Source organism: Thunnus albacares, chromosome 14 (assembly GCF_914725855.1).
Source record: "Thunnus albacares chromosome 14, fThuAlb1.1, whole genome shotgun sequence".
Classification (NCBI taxonomy): domain Eukaryota; kingdom Metazoa; phylum Chordata; class Actinopteri; order Scombriformes; family Scombridae; genus Thunnus; species Thunnus albacares.
Window position 1 is genome coordinate 14,936,953 of NC_058119.1, and position 21,181 is coordinate 14,958,133.

Genomic DNA, 21,181 nt, shown 5'->3' on the forward strand with positions numbered 1-21,181 from the left:
TTGTTTCTACTGGTTCTTAGCGCCGCTAACAAAGCTCTGCTAATTTGGTGAGGAACACATTTCACTTCCTGTTAATTTTTCACAATAAAAGTCTCTAAAAGCTTTTAATTTGAAGCAGTGAAACAGTAAATGTTGGGTTTGCATCAGCAGTAACAATGCTGATATGTAAAGCTGGCCAATCAGAACTGAGTGGGCTAATTGGGAGCGGGGCCTTAAAGAGACAGGAGCTAAAATGGCCTGTTAGAGGCTGAACTGAGGGGCTGCATAAAGGACCAGTATAAGATAAATATGGAGTTTTTGAACTGTGAATCATGCAAAGATACTCAAGTGGAACCCAAAAAAAAAATTTAGAGCTGGAAATGAGCACAATTGGTCCTCTTTAAAGAAGAAGAAGACACTTTATTTGTCATTGTAGTCATACAATGAAATTATGTTTGGTAACTCTCAGAGACCAGCAGCAATGGAAAAAAAAAGATTAAAACAAGATAAGATATAGACAAGATAATAAAAAATGTATAACTAAGAGCTGCTGCGCCTGCATGCACTGCTATCAATTTATGACAGTGCCACCGAGTGGTATAAAGTAGCGGACATATAAATGATGAAATTCAACATCTCTCTCTCTCTTTAAAAGGTTACACTTTCAAATACAATAAATGCCAGCAGTATCATAATAAGTATAATCCTTCTACAATAAGGTAAGACTGTAGTTGTCCTATGGAACTAAACACAAATAAAACAGCTGTTTGTGAGAGGGGCGATAATTGACATGGGCGTGTAGCAGTCTAGATGTGTCACGAGTCTTGTCCAGCCACAGAGGGAAAGTGGACGAGGTGAGAGGCATTCCAAATTTTTCCATCACTCAGTAAAAAAAGAGTTTGGGCATATTCTCTTTCTCACAGTTGCTGGGGTGTGGGACATGATGGGCCTTCCTTATCCTCACTTTCTCTCCTGGTCGAAAAGAAAGTGTGCGTGCACCACGTTTAGCATCAGTGTTACGCTGCATTTTGTTCTGTTGTCTCTGAGTTGCAGGATGAGCAAAAGCATCCAGTGGAAACATGGCATATGGTAGCAGAAGAATGTCCAGTTTGGTATGCATTTTTCTGATGTAAAGGAGTTCAGATGGTGAGGTGGAAGTTGTAGCGTGTGGCGTTGCACAGCACAACTGAAGCCAGTTCACTACAGCCTTTCCATGGTTGTAACTGTTGGATTGCAGTTTGAATGCAGCTTCTAAGGGCACAATGGAATCTCTCAATAGCTCCATTAGCAGCTGGATACTAAACTGATGTTCTGCTATGAAATATACCTCGGTTGTGCAGGAATGAGGCAAAAGGTGCAGAAGTGAACTATGGACCATTGTCTGTGATGATGTTTCCTGGGTTACTATGACGACTGAAGACAAAGGTCAGGAAGTGAATAACATCCTCAGTGGTGGCAGTATGTGAAAAGGCAACCTCAGGACACTTGGAATAACAGTCTGTCAGTGTGATTGAATACCTGCAGGCAAGAACATTTGTGTGAAAGGGTCCAACAATATCAAGGCCAAGTTTCTTCCATGGCCCATCAGGCAATGGGACAGGTTGCATAGGACCAGGGTGAATACAGGCTGTTTTATCATTAGATTGGCAGAGTATTCATGCAGAGTATTCATGAGGTAATGCAAGACTGTACTTGTGAGTCAATTTTTGGCCACCAGTAGAGGTCTCGCAGGTGCTGCTTTGTGCAGACAATCCCTTGGTGATTCTAGTATGCAAGTGTGTGCCGTAGGGAGAGTGGTGCAATGAGTCTTGAGCCTTGTCCTTGACTGAGAGCTTGCCTCTGATCTTGGCTCCATGATCTTGACTGATCATGGAGCCAGTGCATCAGTCACTGATACAATGGAGGGGGGCCAACCACTTTCCATTTGTGAACATAGAACTGACAGTTCAAGACACGAGGAGCAGGCAGAGTCAAAGTCAGCAACTGGGAGGGAGCTCAGGGTAGCAGAAATCTTTGCCACCAATTCAGGCTCTGTGTCTAGGGTGGAGTCAGAAGGCACAGGTAAGGGAAGGCGTGGGAGGCAATCAGCCCTGTAGTTCTGGGAGCCTAGTCGGTAGATGACATCATTATCAAAACAGAGCAGGCATGCAGACCATCTGGCAACATGCATTCCAGCCCGACCGATTCCTTTTGTGTTGAGCAGTGTTGTCAATGCCTGGTGGTCTGTGTGTAGAGTATAGTGACGTCCCCACAGGTATGTTCTCCATTTTTCTGCAGCCCACACACAGACAAGTGCTTCTTTTTCAACAGTAGAATGCTTTAGCTCTGTTACAGTCAGTGTGCAGGAAGCAAAAGCCACAGGCTTTTCTGTGCCATCAGGCTGCACTTCTGCAACATCAGCGCCAAGTCCATAATCGCTTGCATCTGTGGATATCACAGGGCGTAGAGAAGGGTTGAACAGTGCAAGTGCAGGACTGTCCACAAGGAGTTGCTTGACTCCCTCAAAGCTGATTTGTGCTGCAGGAGTCCATGTAAAGGTGTGCCAGTGTCTAAAGGTGTCACTGGCACATGCATGCGTAGGGGCCACAAATGTTGCAAAATTAGGCAAAAACTTTGAGTACCACGATACTAGGCCTCAGGGCAGCAACGTCAGATGGAGAGGGAGCTTTCAGGACAGCATCAATGTGCCCTTGGTCAGGAGGGATTTCATCTGCAGTGATGGTATGACCTAGGAAGTGTAGGGAGGTCTTCCTGAAGTGACAATTATTGTCGTTGAGCACCAGTCCAGCCTCTCAGTTTTTGGAGGACGGTGTTGAGGTTCTGGTCATGTTCAGCAGGTGTGTTGCCATAGACAATGAGGTCAACCAAATAATTTTGGACACTTGGGAGGCCTTTGAGGATGTCAACCATCATTTTCTGAAAGGCTGAGGGGAGCGATGCAAGGCTATAGGGAACCCTACAGAATATGAAATGACCATTGTGTATGATAAGGACTGTAAGGTCTCTGCTATCTTCATGGAAAGGCAGCTGGTGGTATGCATTAGCCAGATCAATTGTAGAGAACATCTTTGCACCTTGTAGGTTTGCAAACAGTTCATCCACATGAGGCAGGGGGGGTACTAGCCTGTGACCATAGCTTTATTTGGTTCATGGAGGTCGGTGCAGATCCGCATTCCACTAGTTTTCCGTCCTGTGACATTATAGGTGAAACCCAAGGTGATGCATCAATTTTCAATGATGCCAGCTTTCAGCAAGAGGTCCAGTTCTGGTGGGACAGAAATCCTTACAGCAAAAATTAGGCGTCGTAGTTTCTGGTTTACTGGTTTGACAGTAGGGTTCAATTTTTACCTTATGCACAAAGTTGTGGGTTGTTGCAGGTGAAGCAGTGGGTGGAGGAAGGACAGTATTTCCTTTAATGCAGATGTTTAAGGTAGCCATAGGATCTCTTCCAATGGAGAGGGGTGCCCTTCTTCACCACAAAGAATGTGGCTAAGGCAGTTAAAACTCCTTCTTCTCACTTTGACTTGTAGGCAGCCAAACACAGGGATTCTTTTCCTTGTGTAGGTCACTAGCTGACGAATAGGTGGGAGCAGTGGTGTGTCACCAAAGTACTGATCATAGATGTGGTGTGGCAAAATAGACACTGCAGAGCCTGCTCATTGGCAAGAAAAGCAGGTGTACTGATATTAATTTTGCACAGAAGTGTCTCTGGTGCATGGCAAGGGTCACTTAAGTATAGCATAGTCAGTTTAGGTAGTTGTATTTCACCTTCATCACTTGTCTTGGATGAGCAGCAAACATGGGCAAAATGTCCAGTTTTATGGCAAGACTTACAAGTTGCCTTGGCTGCAGGGCACGGAGGAAATTTAGCCAGATGTTTGTCAGAACCACACCTGAAACAGCTACAAGAGGATGTAGCAATGGCATTTGAAAGGCTTATTTGGGCGAGTGTACTGTTTGTATTTCCTTTTAGAGGCGAGTGGACGGGACTGTACAGCTTGCACTGGGACAGTGCCATCTTCTGCAATTGCTTGGCTTGTTGAACAGCAGATTCCACTTGTGTTGCAATAGTAACTGCTTTGTCCAGTGTCAGATCTGGTTCAAGCAAAAGCCTTTCCCTAATGCTGGAGTTTGTCACAGATCATTTTTTCCATTTTATCACCAAATCTGCATTTTTAGGCAAGTTCACGCAATATTGCCACATACTGTGCAATAGTCTCATGAGGTGCTTGTCTTTGCTTTGTGAAGGCATGCTGTTCCACAACAACATCAACTTTGGGTGCGAAATGTTTCTCTAAAGCAGCAACAGCAGAGAGAAAAGTGTCACCTGTATCTGGCAATGAACCTTTATAAACAGATATCTGTATATATATGCAGAATCTGTAGGCAACGCGACAAGGTGTTGGCACTAGAAGCATTCTGGTTTCAGTTTTTAGTCCATTTGTAGTCCGAGTAGCATGGACCAATCATGTTTGAGCGGGCTTTGGCTGCATGCAGGTAAACTGTCGTGTGGAGAGCAAAAGAGGCAGAACACATTGGCCAAAATGCAATCTCGGAACCCATTGGCTATCATTTGACAATGATCTAGCTTTTCTTAGCTTTTTTTTAAAAAAAATTATCTGCACTCCTATCTGTTTATAGAGATTAGCTGAAATGTCATCTGGACCATCTCAAGTTGCTAATCGAACTGTAAACAACAACCAGCATGGATATCAGTTATTCATTATCCAGATATTCACTGGCTACGCTGGAAGCCATGAAATATTGGCCATTGCGCTTAGAGGTTAAATTGTCATCAGACAGATAGCCAAGGGGTTCCGAGATCAGGCAATGAGTAGAAAATCTGATGTCCCTCGGCCTGGGGCAATGAAGTAAAGTAGCTCTCTTGCGAACTTCAGGCCAAGCATTCACCAGAAAGTAGTTGTTGAAAATCCGTATCCAGTTGTCGAAAAGCATTGGTGACTCTCCCAGGCAAGGCAAATAACATTGGAGGTGGAAGCACGTTTCCAGCCTTGAGTTGGTAAAAAATGAGGCAAAACATGTAGGTTCACTTGTCGCCAAAATGTAAGGTGAGGTCATGAATGAAAGAACGCTGGAGTCTTTAACAAATGCCATTTACCTCAACAGGCTAACAGTAAAGCAAAACATGGTTCTGAGTAGCAGCGTACATTCAGTAGTAGCCATCTTGACTCTTTAGCTCTCTATACACAGCACCGCTAGTGCCTGCTTTATGACAGTGCCACCTAGTGGCATAAAGTAGCAGACATATAAATTATGGAGCACAACAAACTTCACTTTCCCATTTTATGCAAGTGAATGTGATTCTTCCTCAGGTTTCACATTGTGTAATAGTGAATATATAGAGCAGTAAAACGCATAAAGCACTTGGAACCCATATTTTTTTCTGTTAATGCTACAGGCATAATGACCGTCTTGTTGCAAAATGTTTCTTGACACTTTTATTTTGGCACAAACGATGACCAAAAAGTGAGAACATTGTCCCCTGTAAGATGTTGACAGCATTTTGACTGACTTCTGCTTCCAAATTACTCTGCAGGAGAGCATCAGTTCTCCCAAGCAATCCCAGAGCAGTAACACAGCTCCCCTCTCATCCAGCATTAGACTACAATCACTATCATAGCAGGGGATAGATTCATCATCTGGTGTTGGCTAGAACTCCAGTAGAGTCCTCCAGATCAGTGATTGTGTGTGTGTTTCAAGGATTTCTCCCTATTCACTCGCTGAGGCAAGTGTTATATATTTTGGAAATTTTTAGTCGAAAACCTCACACATTCCATTTAAGATACAGCACCAAACTCGGCCCCCTGACATCAGTCCCTGAGCCTGCTAATGAGTTGGACCCAAACCACAGATGCCACCTGTAAATATCAAACATTTCAGTTGAGATTTAAAAACTGAAATTATTTCTCTCTGAGACATTTTTAATGAAAACTAAGAGGCATCGGAGCTTGAAAAACTAATAAACAAACGATGATGGATGTGTTGAAGCAATTAAAATTACTCACCATGGATCTCTGTTGGATCCATGTTGACGATGTTGTCATGCTCACTGTGTCAGCCAAAGAATCTGTGGAGAGCAAGATTGGGGGTTCAGCAAGATTATATTCACTCAAGTCAAATATTTTAATATGTTTGCTCAAATTTTTAACAAATATGTCAAAGAGGTTCAACTGAGGTTGCTGTAAAGATGTTATTGTAAGGGCCGAATGGAAACTTTTTTGTAGTTTGAATCACACTTTGGTCAGACTTGTACTGTATCACCCCACACTGATATGTAAGCTCACAGTTTGCATGAAAAATATGATCCCCAAATGTCAAAATTGCACGCTTTCAAAGGACATAGCTGTGTTTTTTATCTGACTGCTGACATTCTCCTAATTAATCTCCACAATCCTAACAGCAATGTGGTCATTTATTGTCAAAGACATGGTCGTGTATATATTTTCCTATAAATGTGTAGAGATTGATGTGACAATCTTCAGCATTTCAGCAAATATTGAAGTTTGTAGAAAACAACGATGCTACTGATGAGTACATCAAGACTCTTAACTACATGTACATGCAATATGCAACTATACTGTATGCAGTATTTACTGTATCTACCCTGCCCATTCAAATATGTAGGAGGTCTCTGAAATCACAGGTTACTATACAAAAGCTCAATTCAGATTCAAAGCATTTCTGTGTCCAGTGAAACTGGGGTTTGTTTCAAGTATGAGGTAATACTGAAGAAAATAAATGAAAACACAATATTCACAGTGGTGGATTACTTTGCTCAACCACTTTAGACCAACCACTTATACCTAGAAGTGGGATTACATATTTTTGAGAAAAGTGGAAGCACATGACTACAGAAAGGTAAAGAAGTGACATTTGATATCAGTAACTACAATAACTGAATAGACAAGGTAAGCAAGAGATGGAATTCTGTGTAATGTACCTGAACAGTGTCATTGAATGATCTCCAACATGTGTGTGTGTGTGTGTGTTTGTGTGTATGTGTGTGTGTCTGGCATGGTCACTGCCACTGCACTGTCTGCGTCTCAGAGGCTCCAGCTGTGCTTCTCTCTGCTTAAATGAACTGCTAGTGGAGATGTTCCTGTGCAAAATAAAACCTGGAACACAATGCTCAATGTGTGTGTTTCAGGGGAGTTTTGACCTGTGTATGTGTGTGTGTGTGCATGCAGCCTGTTTGTGTGCGGGCACATGTTTTCTCATTGGAAAAATAATCTGCATGCCTTTTTTTGTGTTTCTGGCCACCAATCACAAAATTCCCCCACAAACAGCAATTGCACAATGTACACATGCCACATTAAGCATTCACAGAAAATGACAGAAGATCAGATAGGGAAGGATATGTTAAGAAAATATTTGTACTGAAGAGAAATGACCAGAGGTGAATTTGTCAAAGAAAAAAGGAGCGGAAGGAGAAGAAGCCATATGAATCTGAATGTATACACTGTAGTGGGTTTTTTTTTTTGCTGCTGCCAGACAGTATGCATGTTTATCCTCTCTTTAGTTTTCTGAGAATGAGCTTGTCCCTGATGAAAACAACTGTGCAGGCTTTTCAGTGCTTGATGAGTGGAGTGGTGCTGTGTGCAAACTCATGTCTCCTGTGTCCTCGGGGCTAGTGCAGGCCTGATTCCAGGGAGGGTGCATTTGGTGCGTTGCAGCCTCAGAAAGAATTCATGAGTTTTAAATGTTTTTCCTTATCCCCGCTTATAATCGACTGAACATGTCTTTAGAATTCAACATTAAAACAAGTCAATGACATTACAGATGAAGTTACTTCCACAACCACTTGATCATGAATGAACATCACACATAACAGTTTGCTGTTAAGTAGGCTGTCAATTATTGAAATTGCTGCTAATTTCAAGCAACTTTTTCAACATGTTGCACATGATGAAATCAGAAATAACACTTAATCAAATGCACTGTCATTTATTATTTTGCTTTCTGGGTCACAGGAGGCTACGCATTCTTCGGTATGCAATGGGCAGAAAGCAGACACCATCACATTAACATACTGGTAGTTAAAGGATATATCCAGTTTGTCACAACTTGGGTGTCATTTTTGCAGTTTTGTCCACCGTTTCTATTGGTTATGATATCATTACTTCCACCAAAGTAATGAAATCTGTGAGGACATCTTTAAAACAAAATCTGATGGTGCAAGAAACACATTCAGATGATCAGATAGATGTCGAACAAACCCATCTATCATAATCCCTCATTGCACAGAAAAACTGTGTTTGTGTTACTACAGCAACATTGAACCAGGAAGTCAGCCTTTAAATGGTGATGAATCTTAATAGCTGACAGTTTTCTCCTCTAAATAAATCTTGCTAACCCGGTGTTTGCCTTGTTTTACTTTGTTGTAGCAGTGTTGCCAGGTTTCCAGAGATCATTAATTAACTTGGTTAGTACAATGTTATTCTTACAGATAGGGATGATGACCAAAAGTATGAAAATAAGAAGTCATTGGGTCCATGTGAGTCAGCAGAGCTACCCACAGAGTCACTGTACCAGCCCCTGTTAGTTCTTTTTGTACTTCATTTTATGCTAACGCCTCAAAAATAGCTACTTTGAAAAAAGATGTATTTGTAACTGAAGAGGAAAAAAATCCCCCCTGGATTTCTGATTTAATTTCAGGTACCGCATGAGTTTTTTTGTCCTGCAGCTGGATCTGGACCTATGGAAGGGACATAAGGTTGTCACACCTCTTTTAATCTTTCAAAAGCCAGAGTTGCTTTTGATAAAAATGTTTCTGTATGTGGACACAACAACGTTACACTGTGGTAATTGTGATGGGATTATTACACTACAGTAGGTCAAACTCTGCTTGTGAAATACTGCATACACACATCTTGTACAGGAACACATGCATGCAAACCTGTGCACATGAATGTGAGGGCGCACATGTTCACAAGAGCACACTGCAAATAATCAAATTATCTCATGGCATAGAAAAGGATGCAATTTAAAAAGAGAGTCTAACATTCAACATTAAACGCCACATTAGAATGAACATGTACTGTAGTTTCATTGTCCCTTATGAGCTTTTCTGTGTTTATTTCTCTCTCTTTAGTGCCCTTTCTCCCTCTTTTTGGCATACAGTTTGTTCTTGGATCTAAAAACCGAGGCAACCGTTAAAAGTTCTTCTTCTGTCAACCTTTATCCCCGTTTCACCCCAGCACTCAGCAGGAACTCATCCCTGTGTCTCCTCAACATTTTAAAGCAGTTAGGAAGGCACTGACTGACACAGCACCATTTATTTGCCTCTAGCAACAGATATAAGAAGAGCAAACCACAACAACCTCTGTTTTACAATTAAACAAGATGATCAGAAGTGACATTTTAACTGGAACCACACATTTCCAGCCTTGGATGCTTAACATTGTGTTTGTGTGTAGCATTTTGGGCTGCATTTGGGGAAGGTCCAACGGCAAACACAACACAAGGGCTGTCAATCAGACTGAGGTTAAATAAACCAAGTGGACGCTCATGCCAAAGCCAACAGGCAGGGCAGGGGTATAGAGGGGAAAAAAATTGATTTACAGTAAAGGAGAGTCTCCAAGACTGGGCTAAGCACAATGAATCAAGTGCGGCCAAAACACAGAGAGACAAATCCTGCAGTTTCCACTATGTTTTACCTCTTTCTGTCTTCAGAAAGCATCTGAGCACTGAGGTTGTCATGGTCAAAATCATATACAATATCCATACACATGTTCAAACAAGGATGTAAGTGTGGGTGGGGCTTTGTCTACAATATGTCAGTATATGCTTTAAAGGGAGTCGTAACACTGAATCTTCTTGTATGTTGCATCACACAAGATATGGTTTAATGCACCATCATACCTCACCGTGATCTTGAATCTAAGTGTTTGGTGGGCCTGAGTGAGCATGGCCAGAGTTTTGATGCCTGACGAGACGCTGTGTTGGACTACAAGATATTTTCTTTGACTGAACTCCTGTTGTTTGGTCGGTTTTTGTCAGGGACGTGTCGTGTAACGTGTCTGTGAAAAAAACGTGTATTCATGTGTGATTCCAGACACAGATGAGTGTCGAGAGCAGACTGGTGGATTACAGGTCCTCCTCTAATGTCACTGCAGGTCTGACTTTTCTTTGATGCCAAAAGCTGCTCCTGAGGGGCTCCGTGTTTGATGCATTACATGCAAGCACACAATTGTAAACTTCACTATAATGACTGCACTGCATTTGCCAAGCACCGCTGCCAGTCAAAATATTTTTGGAACACTGAGGCAGTGGTGGCGTACTGATTTTCTGTCATTTGTGGGAATAAACATTTTATCCAATCAATACCAGAAAGTGACTTTTTTTTCTCCTTCTGGCTGTCCGTGACTCTGACTCAGAAAAAAACAGTGTAAAAGGCCACCTTTTTCTTGTTTAGATAATAGGGAATGAAAGAGCAGGAAGGGCGTGGGGGAAGTAGAACGGAAAGAGAAAGTGTTGTTCAGCCAAAGAATGAGGAATTTTAAAACTTGGAAACTCAAAACAATTGCAGCAACAATCTAGCAGAAGGCAGGAAAAAAAAAAGATTTGGTGGAAGAAAGGAGGTCTGTGTGGAGCGAGAGAGCAGCTTGTTAGCGTGAGAGTGACCTTTCCCCACAGGTGTTGAGATGTTTCTTCACTCTTCTGCTGTCTTTGAGAAAATATCAGTTCACTCTCACCGCTCCTCCTCTGTCTCCACTTCTGTGATCTTAACTAAGCCTCAATATCTGCCAGAACGTTATCACTCATTTTTGGTCTTATGAGCAGGCTATGATGGATCTACTGTACACCTCTTATAAACACATGCACACATGGTCACACACACACACACACACACACTGATACAAAAGGCACTCTGGACCGTCACTGCTGCAAAAAATGTCCATTGAAACAAGTTGGTCTAGAGCTTAGTCTGAAAATCTTCCCTTTAAAAAAGCTTTTTTTTTTTCCTAATGCTGTTTCACTTATTTTCAGATTTTCAAAGCCAGAGTATTAAATTAATACTATAAATTTAAAGAGTAGAGTTTCAAACTCACAGAATGTTTCTTAGTAATATGTGGTAGCAATACAGAGAGTTATGAGAACATTTTAGATGAATTGGTCATAAATTCAGACCTTGAATTAGATAAAAAGGCATAAATAGTGTCTCAAAAATTTCAATTAGCAATAGAATTAGTCTTAGAAGTTTAGTTGTTGTCTGGGCACCAAAATATAAAAGGAATTTGGTGTGTTTTCACCCATATTTGCTTAAAAATCAGTCAGAACAGGACAATCATTATCTGTCTTTCTATGCTTTTTGTGGGGTTAATTGAAACTTCTGCAGACACTGCACTGTCCCTCTCCTGAACTTAAAACCAACTGTTATGATGAAGAAGGGTTGCTTAGTTATGGCCAATTACGTATTAGTCACACACGGTTGCAGACTGTTTTTGTTAGTGGAAACCATATTGTTTACCCACATTGATCCATTTGTGTATTGAGGTTCCAATTTTGGTGGTTCTTGACATAAAACTTAACAACAAACTATTTTTAAACTCAAATTTCAGTGCTTCTTGATCCAAATTTGTAGAGCATTTCTTCTGGAATGTTGTGCATCATGTTGTGTCAGCTGAACATACAGTATTTGAATCTTTGCCTTTTAAATGTCAGTTTTGACATTCAGTTAAAGAGTCTCCCTCAGGACACTTATAGTAACAGCCACTGTGCACATGTATCATCGCATGGTAAGAAGAAAGTATCTAATCAGATTTTCAAATTCAACTTTGCTTTATTGACATGAATGTCGCTTTGTGTGAGTATATCTAGGTCATTCACTGTCCCTCATGTTGTGGCATATTGATACATATTGGGCAGCAAGATTCACTCTCTCCTTCTCCTGGGAGTATTTTTAATTTTAAGCGGTCACTAAGCTCTTTGAAATCTGAAATTACAGAGTTGAACTTGTTAAAGTAAATGTTCCTTATTTCATTGAATGTTTTACATTGTAGGAGGAAGTGCGTCTCTGTCTCAACCTCACCTGTCGAACAGTGAACACATATTTTGTTTTCTTTTGGTTGCCATGATTTTTTTGTGTTGTCCTTTTTCGATTGCCAGTTTGTGGTCAGTGAGCCTGTACTTGGTTAGGATCTGTCTCTGCTTTCTATCTCTGACAGTAGAGAGATATTCTGCCAGGTTATAATTTCTTTTTAGGGCCAGATAACATACTAATCTACTTTGGCTTTTAGTGTCTTTTTTCCAATGTTCTAAATAGTTTCTTTATATTGCGTAATAATTTGGTTTACTCTGATTGGTGTTTGGAAAGCAGTGTTGGTGTGAGACTGTTCAGAGTGTGTCTGAGAAGGGGCAGTTTGTCTCGGCACCAACTGACAAAGGGGACTCTTTCTGGGCTCAGCTCTTGGGTTTGGAGATCTTTGGATTGGAGGGTGTCTAGGAGGCTGGATTCTGCATGTAAAGATTCTGTTGGATGTTTGTCCCAATGGGTATAGCTATGATGACTGAGTGGACCCCAGACTTCACTACCATACAGCACAATCGGCAGGATGACACCATCAAATATTTTAAGCCAGATTTTGATTGGAATTTGGAAATTATAACATTTTCTCTTAATTGCACTTGGAGCTCTTCAAGCTTTTTCTTTTAGTGCATTCACTGCCATGTTTAAACTCCCTGATGCTGTTATAGTTATACCAAGGTAGGTAAAACTCATACTATGTTCAATAATATGATTATTTATGGTAAACCATTATTTATGGTAAACTGGTATTGAAAATGAAACTGGTATTGAAAAATCATGACATTAGTTTTCTTCATATTTACTGCCAGGGCCCAGTTCTGACAGTATTTTTCCACTGTGTTCAGCTGTTGCTGTAGTCTTTGTTTTGTAGGAGACAGTAGAACAAGGTCATCAGCATAAAACAGATACTTCACCTCTCTATCTAGAAGGGAGAGGCCAGGAGCAGCACATTGAATCAACTGAACAGCAAGCTCATTCATATACACATTAAATAAAGCTGGACTTAAATTACAACCCTGGCGAACATCTATGCTCTGGGTGAAGAATTCAGTTTGTTTGTGTCCAATTTTAACAGCACACTTATTTTCCAAATACATTGATTTAACCATATCATACATTTTGCCCTCTATACCACAATGTAGAAGTCTGTAATAGACCCCTTCATACCAAATATAGTCAAACCTGAAATAAATAAAACAAGTGAATATCTTACCATTTGTTGTTTGGTGTACATGTTTGTTAATTAAAGTGTGAGGGGTATATACATAGTTGGGGCTGCAGTGTTTTGGGAGGAAGCCTATTTGATTTTTACTCAAGATGGACTGTTCATCAAGGAAATCTAGTATCCTTTTATTTGGAATACTACAGAATAATTTACCTACTGTAGACAACTGCTGACACAGATGCCATGGTAGTTACTAGGATCTATTTGGTCCCCACTCTTGTTAATCGGGTAAATGAGCCCTTTACACCAGATGTCTGGAAAACATCCTGACTGTAATACAATATTGAACAATTTTAACACTTCACCCTGCATCTCTGGGGTGCTGCATTTGAGCAATTCATTTTTAATGTAGTCTGGACCACAAGCTTTCCTTGGCCAGAGAGATTTTGTCTGTGTAGTCAGTTGTTCCCATGTAATTGAGAAATCAAGGGGGTTTTGGTTATCTTCACTTGTTTATTTTAATGTTTGGAGTTTTTCTTTTATAATACATTGATCTGAATTAATTAGATTTTTTGGTATTTCTTTGTACAGATTTTCAAAATGTGCTCTCCAGATGTCACCATTTTGGATGGGTAATGCTTGTGGTTGCTTTGTGTTGAAGTTGTCCCACATATCCCACAATTGATTTTGATTAATGGCATTCTCAATATCGTCAAGTCTCATGTGGGTATAATTTTGTTTTTTGTTCCTAATTGTACATTTATATTTGCTTAAAATTTCTTAAAAATTTGGGTTGTTTGGTTGGCACTGTTTTTCATTTTCTTTTCTGATGGATTGCATTCTTGATCAAACCATTTGTCAGCGTTTTGTCTTTTAACAGGCCTCCATTTTTGTTTTATAAGGTCAGCTTTAATAGTTGCCTTATGAAATATCATACTGACATCATCAATGACCTTCTTTACACAATCTCTGCTAGGGGCATAGTGATTTTGGTCATATGTCATTCAGCTTAGAGTTTAAAGAATACATGTATTTGGTTGTGGTCTGAAAAGGGGGATTGCTGTCTGACAGTGAATGCACTGATAGTGGAGGGGTCCATGTTAGTGACTGCTTAGTCTACTACACTAGACCCAAGAGCTGTGGAGTATGTGAATCTCCCCTCTGAACCTACCGTTAAATATGTACAGGCCTAAAGGCCCGACAGAGATGCACTCCCTCTCTGCCACTTTCATTTATTTCAGAGTCAAGCTTGTTCCGATGGGTGACGGTTGGTGTGGCAGACAACGGAGACTAAGCATCTACTGGGGGTATATAAATAGCACAGAGATATAGATCCCTATCAGTTATGCCCAGGTTTTGATCTAACCTTAAACAAATGTGGATTGACCCTGTTTTACTGGTGAGATCTGAGCAAAGATCTTTATACCACATAAATTACATACATGATGTAATTTCCCCTGCAAATCTGAGGGGAAACCAATCATTCTGAGTGAATAAATACATGAAGAAATGCATTGTAAAAACCACAACCCTGTAAGCTTAAAGCTGCTATAATCAACATTTTTATTTTAAAAATGGATCATGACTATGTGCAAAAGGGGGTCGCTCATAGTGATGAATCCACAGAAAACAGCTCAAATCTCCACAGAGCTTTACAGCATCTTTCAGCTTACTGTTTTTGTTTCTCAAACTCTAACTTTACTGAGCTACAAGGAAAGTGAATATTGAATTTGGGTAGGGACTGGGGACACTAGACTACATGTGAATGTTAATGTTCCTCTGTATCTTTTTGATGTGTAAAGAGGCAAATGTTGTCCGATACATTTGGCAAATCAACTCAAAAGAGGATAATCTGTCAGTGTCAGTAAGATTTTAAGACTAAACACTAGATTAATCGATTTTCATGAAGCTTTGGTGAAAGTTCAATAAGGAAGATCTCTTCCCTCACATTGTCTTGTTTCATCGATGGATGAATGTCGCTATTTTCACTTCCGCTTTCCCACACTATCAAAATCCCTACAGTACATTCACAACATATATTCCGATGACAATCAGACCCTTGATACCGTTCTTTAAATATCATATATATATATTCTCCTCCCCATCACCTCCATGACCTCCATGATATCCAGGGAGACTCAGCTTCCATCAATCATCTGCTGGCTCCATTCCACTACCACCAGCGTCTAGACTCCAGGGGATCCTTTCCTGCCTCCCATCTTCATATGGGCCTACTCTTTATGAAGAGGATTCACAATGATGTAGTCTAATCGCAAAAACAAAAGATCTTACCATGTTGCTAATCTAAATAAACATTGTTATTCACTTTCAAATGATCTCTCCTTATTGAACATGGATTTTACCTGCAGTACCGACAACCTGGAGATCCTGTCCTCAGGTGAGATGACACGGCTTCAGTGTGGAGTTCCCTTCCCTCGATTTTCCTGATGTGCGTGACTGAGAAAGAAAGAGCGAGAGAGACACATTGAGAGAGCAAGAGAGAGAGACACAGAGAGTGAGAGAGAGAGAGAGCGCCCAACATCGACCTCATATGAACTCAGAGCAGAGACGCAGTATGCATCCAGTTTCTCAGCAACAACATAAATCAAACCTGCTTAGATAGCGGCAGTCAGCCTGCAGTCACAATAACTCAGTCTTTTCCCATCAACTTTATGAGATACTTTATTTATCTCTTGGAGGCATTTGAAACTTTTCTCCTCGAGTTTCAAATAATAATCAGCTTTGAGAAAAAAAAAATATACATGAATCCATTTCAATTAATATGTAAATAATCTATGTAAACACATAAATAGCATCAAGATAAGATACAAATTCCTCTTTCTAAGCAGCACAACTGAGGGACCGACTTTGTTGATCAGGGATTTCACTTCTCATCCTCTGGTACTCACGTTGTTTACACACAAATCATGCAGTATTAAACATCAATGCAGTATTAGTCTGCCCGAGCCAAAACAGCTCAGAACTCAAGCAAGCACTCAAAGAGGCTGGTACCAAGACTCTATATATCGTCTTTTATATTTTTAGGAAGACATCATATTGCACTATGAATAATCTCTCACTAGAAACAGTTTAATATACATATCAGAGCTCACTGATGACTCCACGTATCTGAACAAACTGGCTGCACTCTCATATACAGTACAGAGATAAATATATGGCGTGAGAATTTACATACTGAAATGGACTATACTGTACATCACCACCTGACCCACAAGCTTTATATCTCATTGTCTTTTCCAAAGACATGTTTTGGCACAGAGGTTATCTTGACAGCCAGTGTGATAGTGGGTCAAAGTTTAAGCTACTACATAATAATGTATTTGTATCTCAATGCACATCTTTTCATAGTTTTCATAATCTTCACTCCCCTGGTTGTCGTCATTAATCAAAGAGGTCATTCCTGAAAGGACAAGCTACATATTAATGCCTTTAATGCCGGCACACAGTGCTTCTGTCTCCTCGCAGTCTTAAAGGAATAGTTCGACATTTTGGCAAATGCTCATTCACTTTCCTGCTGAGAATTAGATGATTATAGTTAGTTTAAGTATTGTACTTAAATACAATTTTGAGGTATTTGTACTTCTGCTCCACTACATTTCAGAGGTATTAATCATCATTTATCATTCATCATATTCATTATGATGATATGTCATAAGAGTTTTCATACAAAACATATGATCACATTTCAAATTATGATGCAGTTGTTCCCTGCAAAAAATATCCTCATCAAGTCATTTTAGTCTCTAATTGAAGTCTACCTCCTTAATTTCTCAAAACCATTTAAAGAACCCTCCAGTGCAGTAAAAATATTCCAGCCAAATCAATCTGCTTCAAGTATTTTCTAAGTTTTTCTAAGTTTTGTTTATAAGTCTAGTGCAGCAAGTGCATCATACTTACTTAACTTTTACTAAAATAAAGGATCTGTGTACTTCTTCCATCAGTTAGTTTAGCAGAGCATAAAGACTGGAGGAATCTGCTAAAATGTAACAGGATTTGCCTATGAGCACTTCTAAAGGTAACTAATTTACATGTTACATCTCATTTGTAGTTTAATCTGTATAAAAACAGAAGTGTAAAAATGTCAATTCACTGTATTACCAGGTTTATACTAAGCTAAGCTACAATAACTGGTTGTTCATGGTAGCTTCATGTTTACTGTACAGACATGAGAGTAGTATCGATCTTCTCGTCTTACTCATAAGAAAACGTATGAGCATATTTCCCAAAGTGTCAAAGTATTCCTTTTAAGAATTTCCACCTATGAATTTGGCACATCATCACCTCTCTGTTTACCTCCACCAAATTAACTGACATCGTTATTATTATTAACAATGTCATAAGCTACATAATCAACCTTCATCATACTGAAGATACTACACAGCAGCTCACAGCTGTACAGACAATATGCTTTCATGGCTGCTCTTTCACTTGATGCCCAATTTAGAGAGAATATCAAAACATTAAAAATGTGTTTAGGGACTTATATTGAGCAAAGTGATGTTTTGGAATTAAATAGTATTATGGCATTTCTTTCCTCTTCTTTACACTCCACAAACTCAGCGTGGATAAACATTGACAAGCATGTTCAGTAAAGTTCTTCTCCTGTACAGATCATATACACTCGTTTTTTTTTTCTTTATACATTGTCCATAGAGCTCCTTTATTTGCTTATTGGCAGTGTTGAGTCATTTTAAATTGGTCAGTCCATCAGCTCCAGGTCGGGTATCCATTCCATTGGGATGAAACATGAAGGCATCAAAAGCACAGGAGGCTGAACACAAGCACAACTGAACTGCTGTGGTAAAATGTTTGTCATTCGGGTAGTAAAATGTTGAAATTAAACTTTTCACTGGACAATTTTTATAGATGAGAAACAAAAAAAAAACCTTCAATGACTTTTCAGTGAAAAGTTTAACTTTATCTTGTGGTAAAACTATACAAGGCTGGTTTCAAAGCAGGGGCTCTGCTGAGGGTTTGCTTGTAGCTTATGTGGCTAAAGCAAAGGCAAAGGGCGACACTCCCAGAGTTAATTAAGAGATCATGTTATGAGACAAGATTAAAGAAAACAACATGGAAAATGGTTGAAAGGAAGAAGACGACTGTGGCAACATAAATAAAATATGCAGACAGAAGTTTTTTCAGAAGTCTTGTCTTTTGTTAGATGTTGTGTGGGTGTGCTGTCTACTGGCATCAGCAGTTTTGCTACATACTGATCATCTTTTCTTTCAACAACCTCCACACATTTGAGTCACACAGGAGACACTATTTCCCACAAAATAAGACACATTTTATGCCCCTCAGGCTGCATAAATGTGTGCAGATATTGTGTTAGGATGACTGAAGAGTAGTGCAGTATTGTAAATAAGTAGTGTTTGATGAATATTAAGTTTCATTAAAGAGCTTCAGATACATTTAAATTACTGTATCCTTTTAGAAGTGATATGAATCATATAACTTTGTCTTTGAACTCAATCTTTTGTGTGTTCTTTTTTGGAAGCTAAAAGAAGAGGATGTCCTCAGGCCGACCCTAGAGGGTGCTACAGCAGTGATTCACTGACACACCATAAACTGATTACTATATTTCCTGATGATACAAAACTGAGAAATGATGGCTGGCAATGATAAACAGGCTTTTGATGATAGATATATTTCTGGTCTGAGGTTTTAGACCATCTGCATCAACATCTCTGAAATCCTGTTTTATTTTATTGCTTTTTTGAGCAAGTTTTATTTGCATTTTTAGTTGTGTGCATGTCAGCAACAATATACTCTTTGTCTTTTTAATCACTACCGTTTTGATTTTGCAAATTTTGCAAAATTTAAAAGTAATCAGCATCTGGTTTGAGAGCCACATAGATGGACTAAAAAAGTTTCATGTTTTAAACTCATTTTAAACTAATTCTCCAACACACACCTACATATACACACACACGCACTCCTGTCATTAACACCCATACTGGCTTATGTATATTAAGCAGCTGTGGCGATAACAACGTTGACAAAAATGTGTCAAGAGAGTGTTCATTTTTCATTTAGGGAACTGATCTTTGCTCTTTGACGTCTCCTTAATGATTAGCTTTCATCTCACACTAGGGAAGACTGGAATTGATATCACGCACACACACACACACACACACTACACACCAGATACACACAACCAGAGAAACCAGCTTGGGTTTGCTTGCGTTCGCAATGAGCTGAGACCACAGAGAATATTGTCTGGCTGGGTCGAGTCTATTTCTGCCAAAATCTGTGTGTGTGAAAGAACCCATGGCCACTAGCCACAGCTGTGTGTATACATGTGCGTGCATGTCCCCTAACCAGTATGTGTCCGTATAAGTGCTTGGTAATGGTTGTGTGCATCTGTATGCGTGTATGTAGAAAAGATAGAGTGTGTGCGTAGGAGTGTGACCTACAGCTGTGATGTGGATCACCAGTATCCACTGCTGTGAAAGAGTAGGATAAATAATCCAAGGTGCTCTCTGTTAGCTGTTTGATACTGGAGCCAAATGCATGTGAACAGAGCATTGAACCAAGCCATACCACAGCAGGCCCAATTTGCCAGCATTCAAAGCGGCTTGACCCTGACCACCTGACATGCATGCATTCATTCAGCGAGACTAGAGAACATTGGGTCTCTCAGGAAGCTGTTTCATTTTCTTCCCTCCGGATTTCAGAGTTGCTACACATTAGGGTTGTTGGAACTAAATGTGGGAGTCGAATATAAATTGAATAGTAAAAAAATGAATACTAATTGAATGCTGAAATTTTTATAAATGTGTTAGCAAGCGTTAGCGAATCTCGCCATTCTCGCCTTGGCCTACCCACATGTGAAAACGAAATGCTTTTGTCACGGCTGATGAACCATAAAGTTTTCTGAGTCTGACTGAATCACAATTTAACGTTTAATGTGCTAACGTAATGTCACTATGCTGTGTCTACGCTTAATTATTACTTAGCAAGAACGCTATTGGTAATGTTGGAGTGTCCTCTAGCGGACAGAACTTATAACAACCACATGCTGGTAGTGATATTGGCAAAGTATAGGCCTGTGTATACAGTGTATAGGTACATAGTACATATTAATAATTGCCTAAATTTGAGCATTAAGAATTCAAATATAATTTTAATATAAAAAAATACCAAGGAATGAAATTCAAATTGGATTATAGAGAAGACTGACCGCACTACAGCACAGACTGCAAACTACGTTGCCAGTGCGTCAGCAGATAGACGTAGTGATAGTGACCCCTCTGAAAACAATAAAGCATTGATGTCCAGTCTGATCTGGGCTAAGCCTGCTGAATCAACTATAACACAGAGATGGTCTGATTCATGGAAACAGACGTGATGGAATGAGAGAAAAGGTGAGTGGAAAAAGTGGAACAAAATAAGTTATGATTATTTTGGTTTGGATAGTTCTTGGAGAGTGAATGATATTCACTCACAGACACTCTGGACATGTGCCTACAGCCTACATGTGGGTTCTGTTGCGTTTGTGTTTATTCTGTTGCATATCCAGTGTGTATGAGTAAGCCAGCTCCTGTTCTCGAGGTGGGACATTGTAGGCCCCAGCAGGGAGTGTGAATGCTGTGGATCACCTCCTCGCTTTCTCTCTCCACTTGTCTTAGAACCTGGTGCTCTCATGTTTCAGCATGCGGATGTTGGTAAGAGTCCCGCTGCCCCTGTGGTGGTACCCGTAAGCCTGGCGCTGCCCCTCCAGTCACCGAGCGCTGCTTCCTGCCGACGACATGCTGCTGCTGGGACTGGAGCTGCCTGAGCCCCGGTCCTCAAACACACTGATCTCCAGCTGAGGACACAAATGTCAAGGAGAGAATGCTACAATACAAGGTTGAGAAAGTGCAGGAAGCGTTGGAGGTTCAATTCCACAATCACAACAACAGCCAAGGATCCTGAAATGTCTGAACCCTTTCTGTTCACTTATCTGCTTGGAACTACAGCGGAAT

The 21,181-nt window shown here is 40.1% G+C and overlaps 1 protein-coding gene across 7 annotated transcripts in view; it reads right to left on the minus strand.

The window, feature by feature from the left end:
* golga7bb (golgin A7 family, member Bb) overlaps window positions 1–21,181 on the minus strand; it is a 210,159-nt gene that overhangs the window by 6,200 nt on the left and 182,778 nt on the right. For 5 of the 7 annotated variants that reach the window (XM_044373007.1, XM_044373008.1, XM_044373009.1 and 2 more), the window contains one exon: window positions 15,858–21,024. In XM_044373007.1, the coding sequence (XP_044228942.1) occupies window positions 20,938–21,024 (87 nt within the window). In that variant the 3' untranslated portion in view covers window positions 15,858–20,937. Of the gene's footprint in view, window positions 1–6,005; window positions 6,068–15,301; window positions 15,460–15,556; window positions 15,651–15,857; window positions 21,025–21,181 lie in introns of those variants that run through there. The other 2 variants (XR_006407140.1, XR_006407139.1) reach the window with 2 other exon arrangements.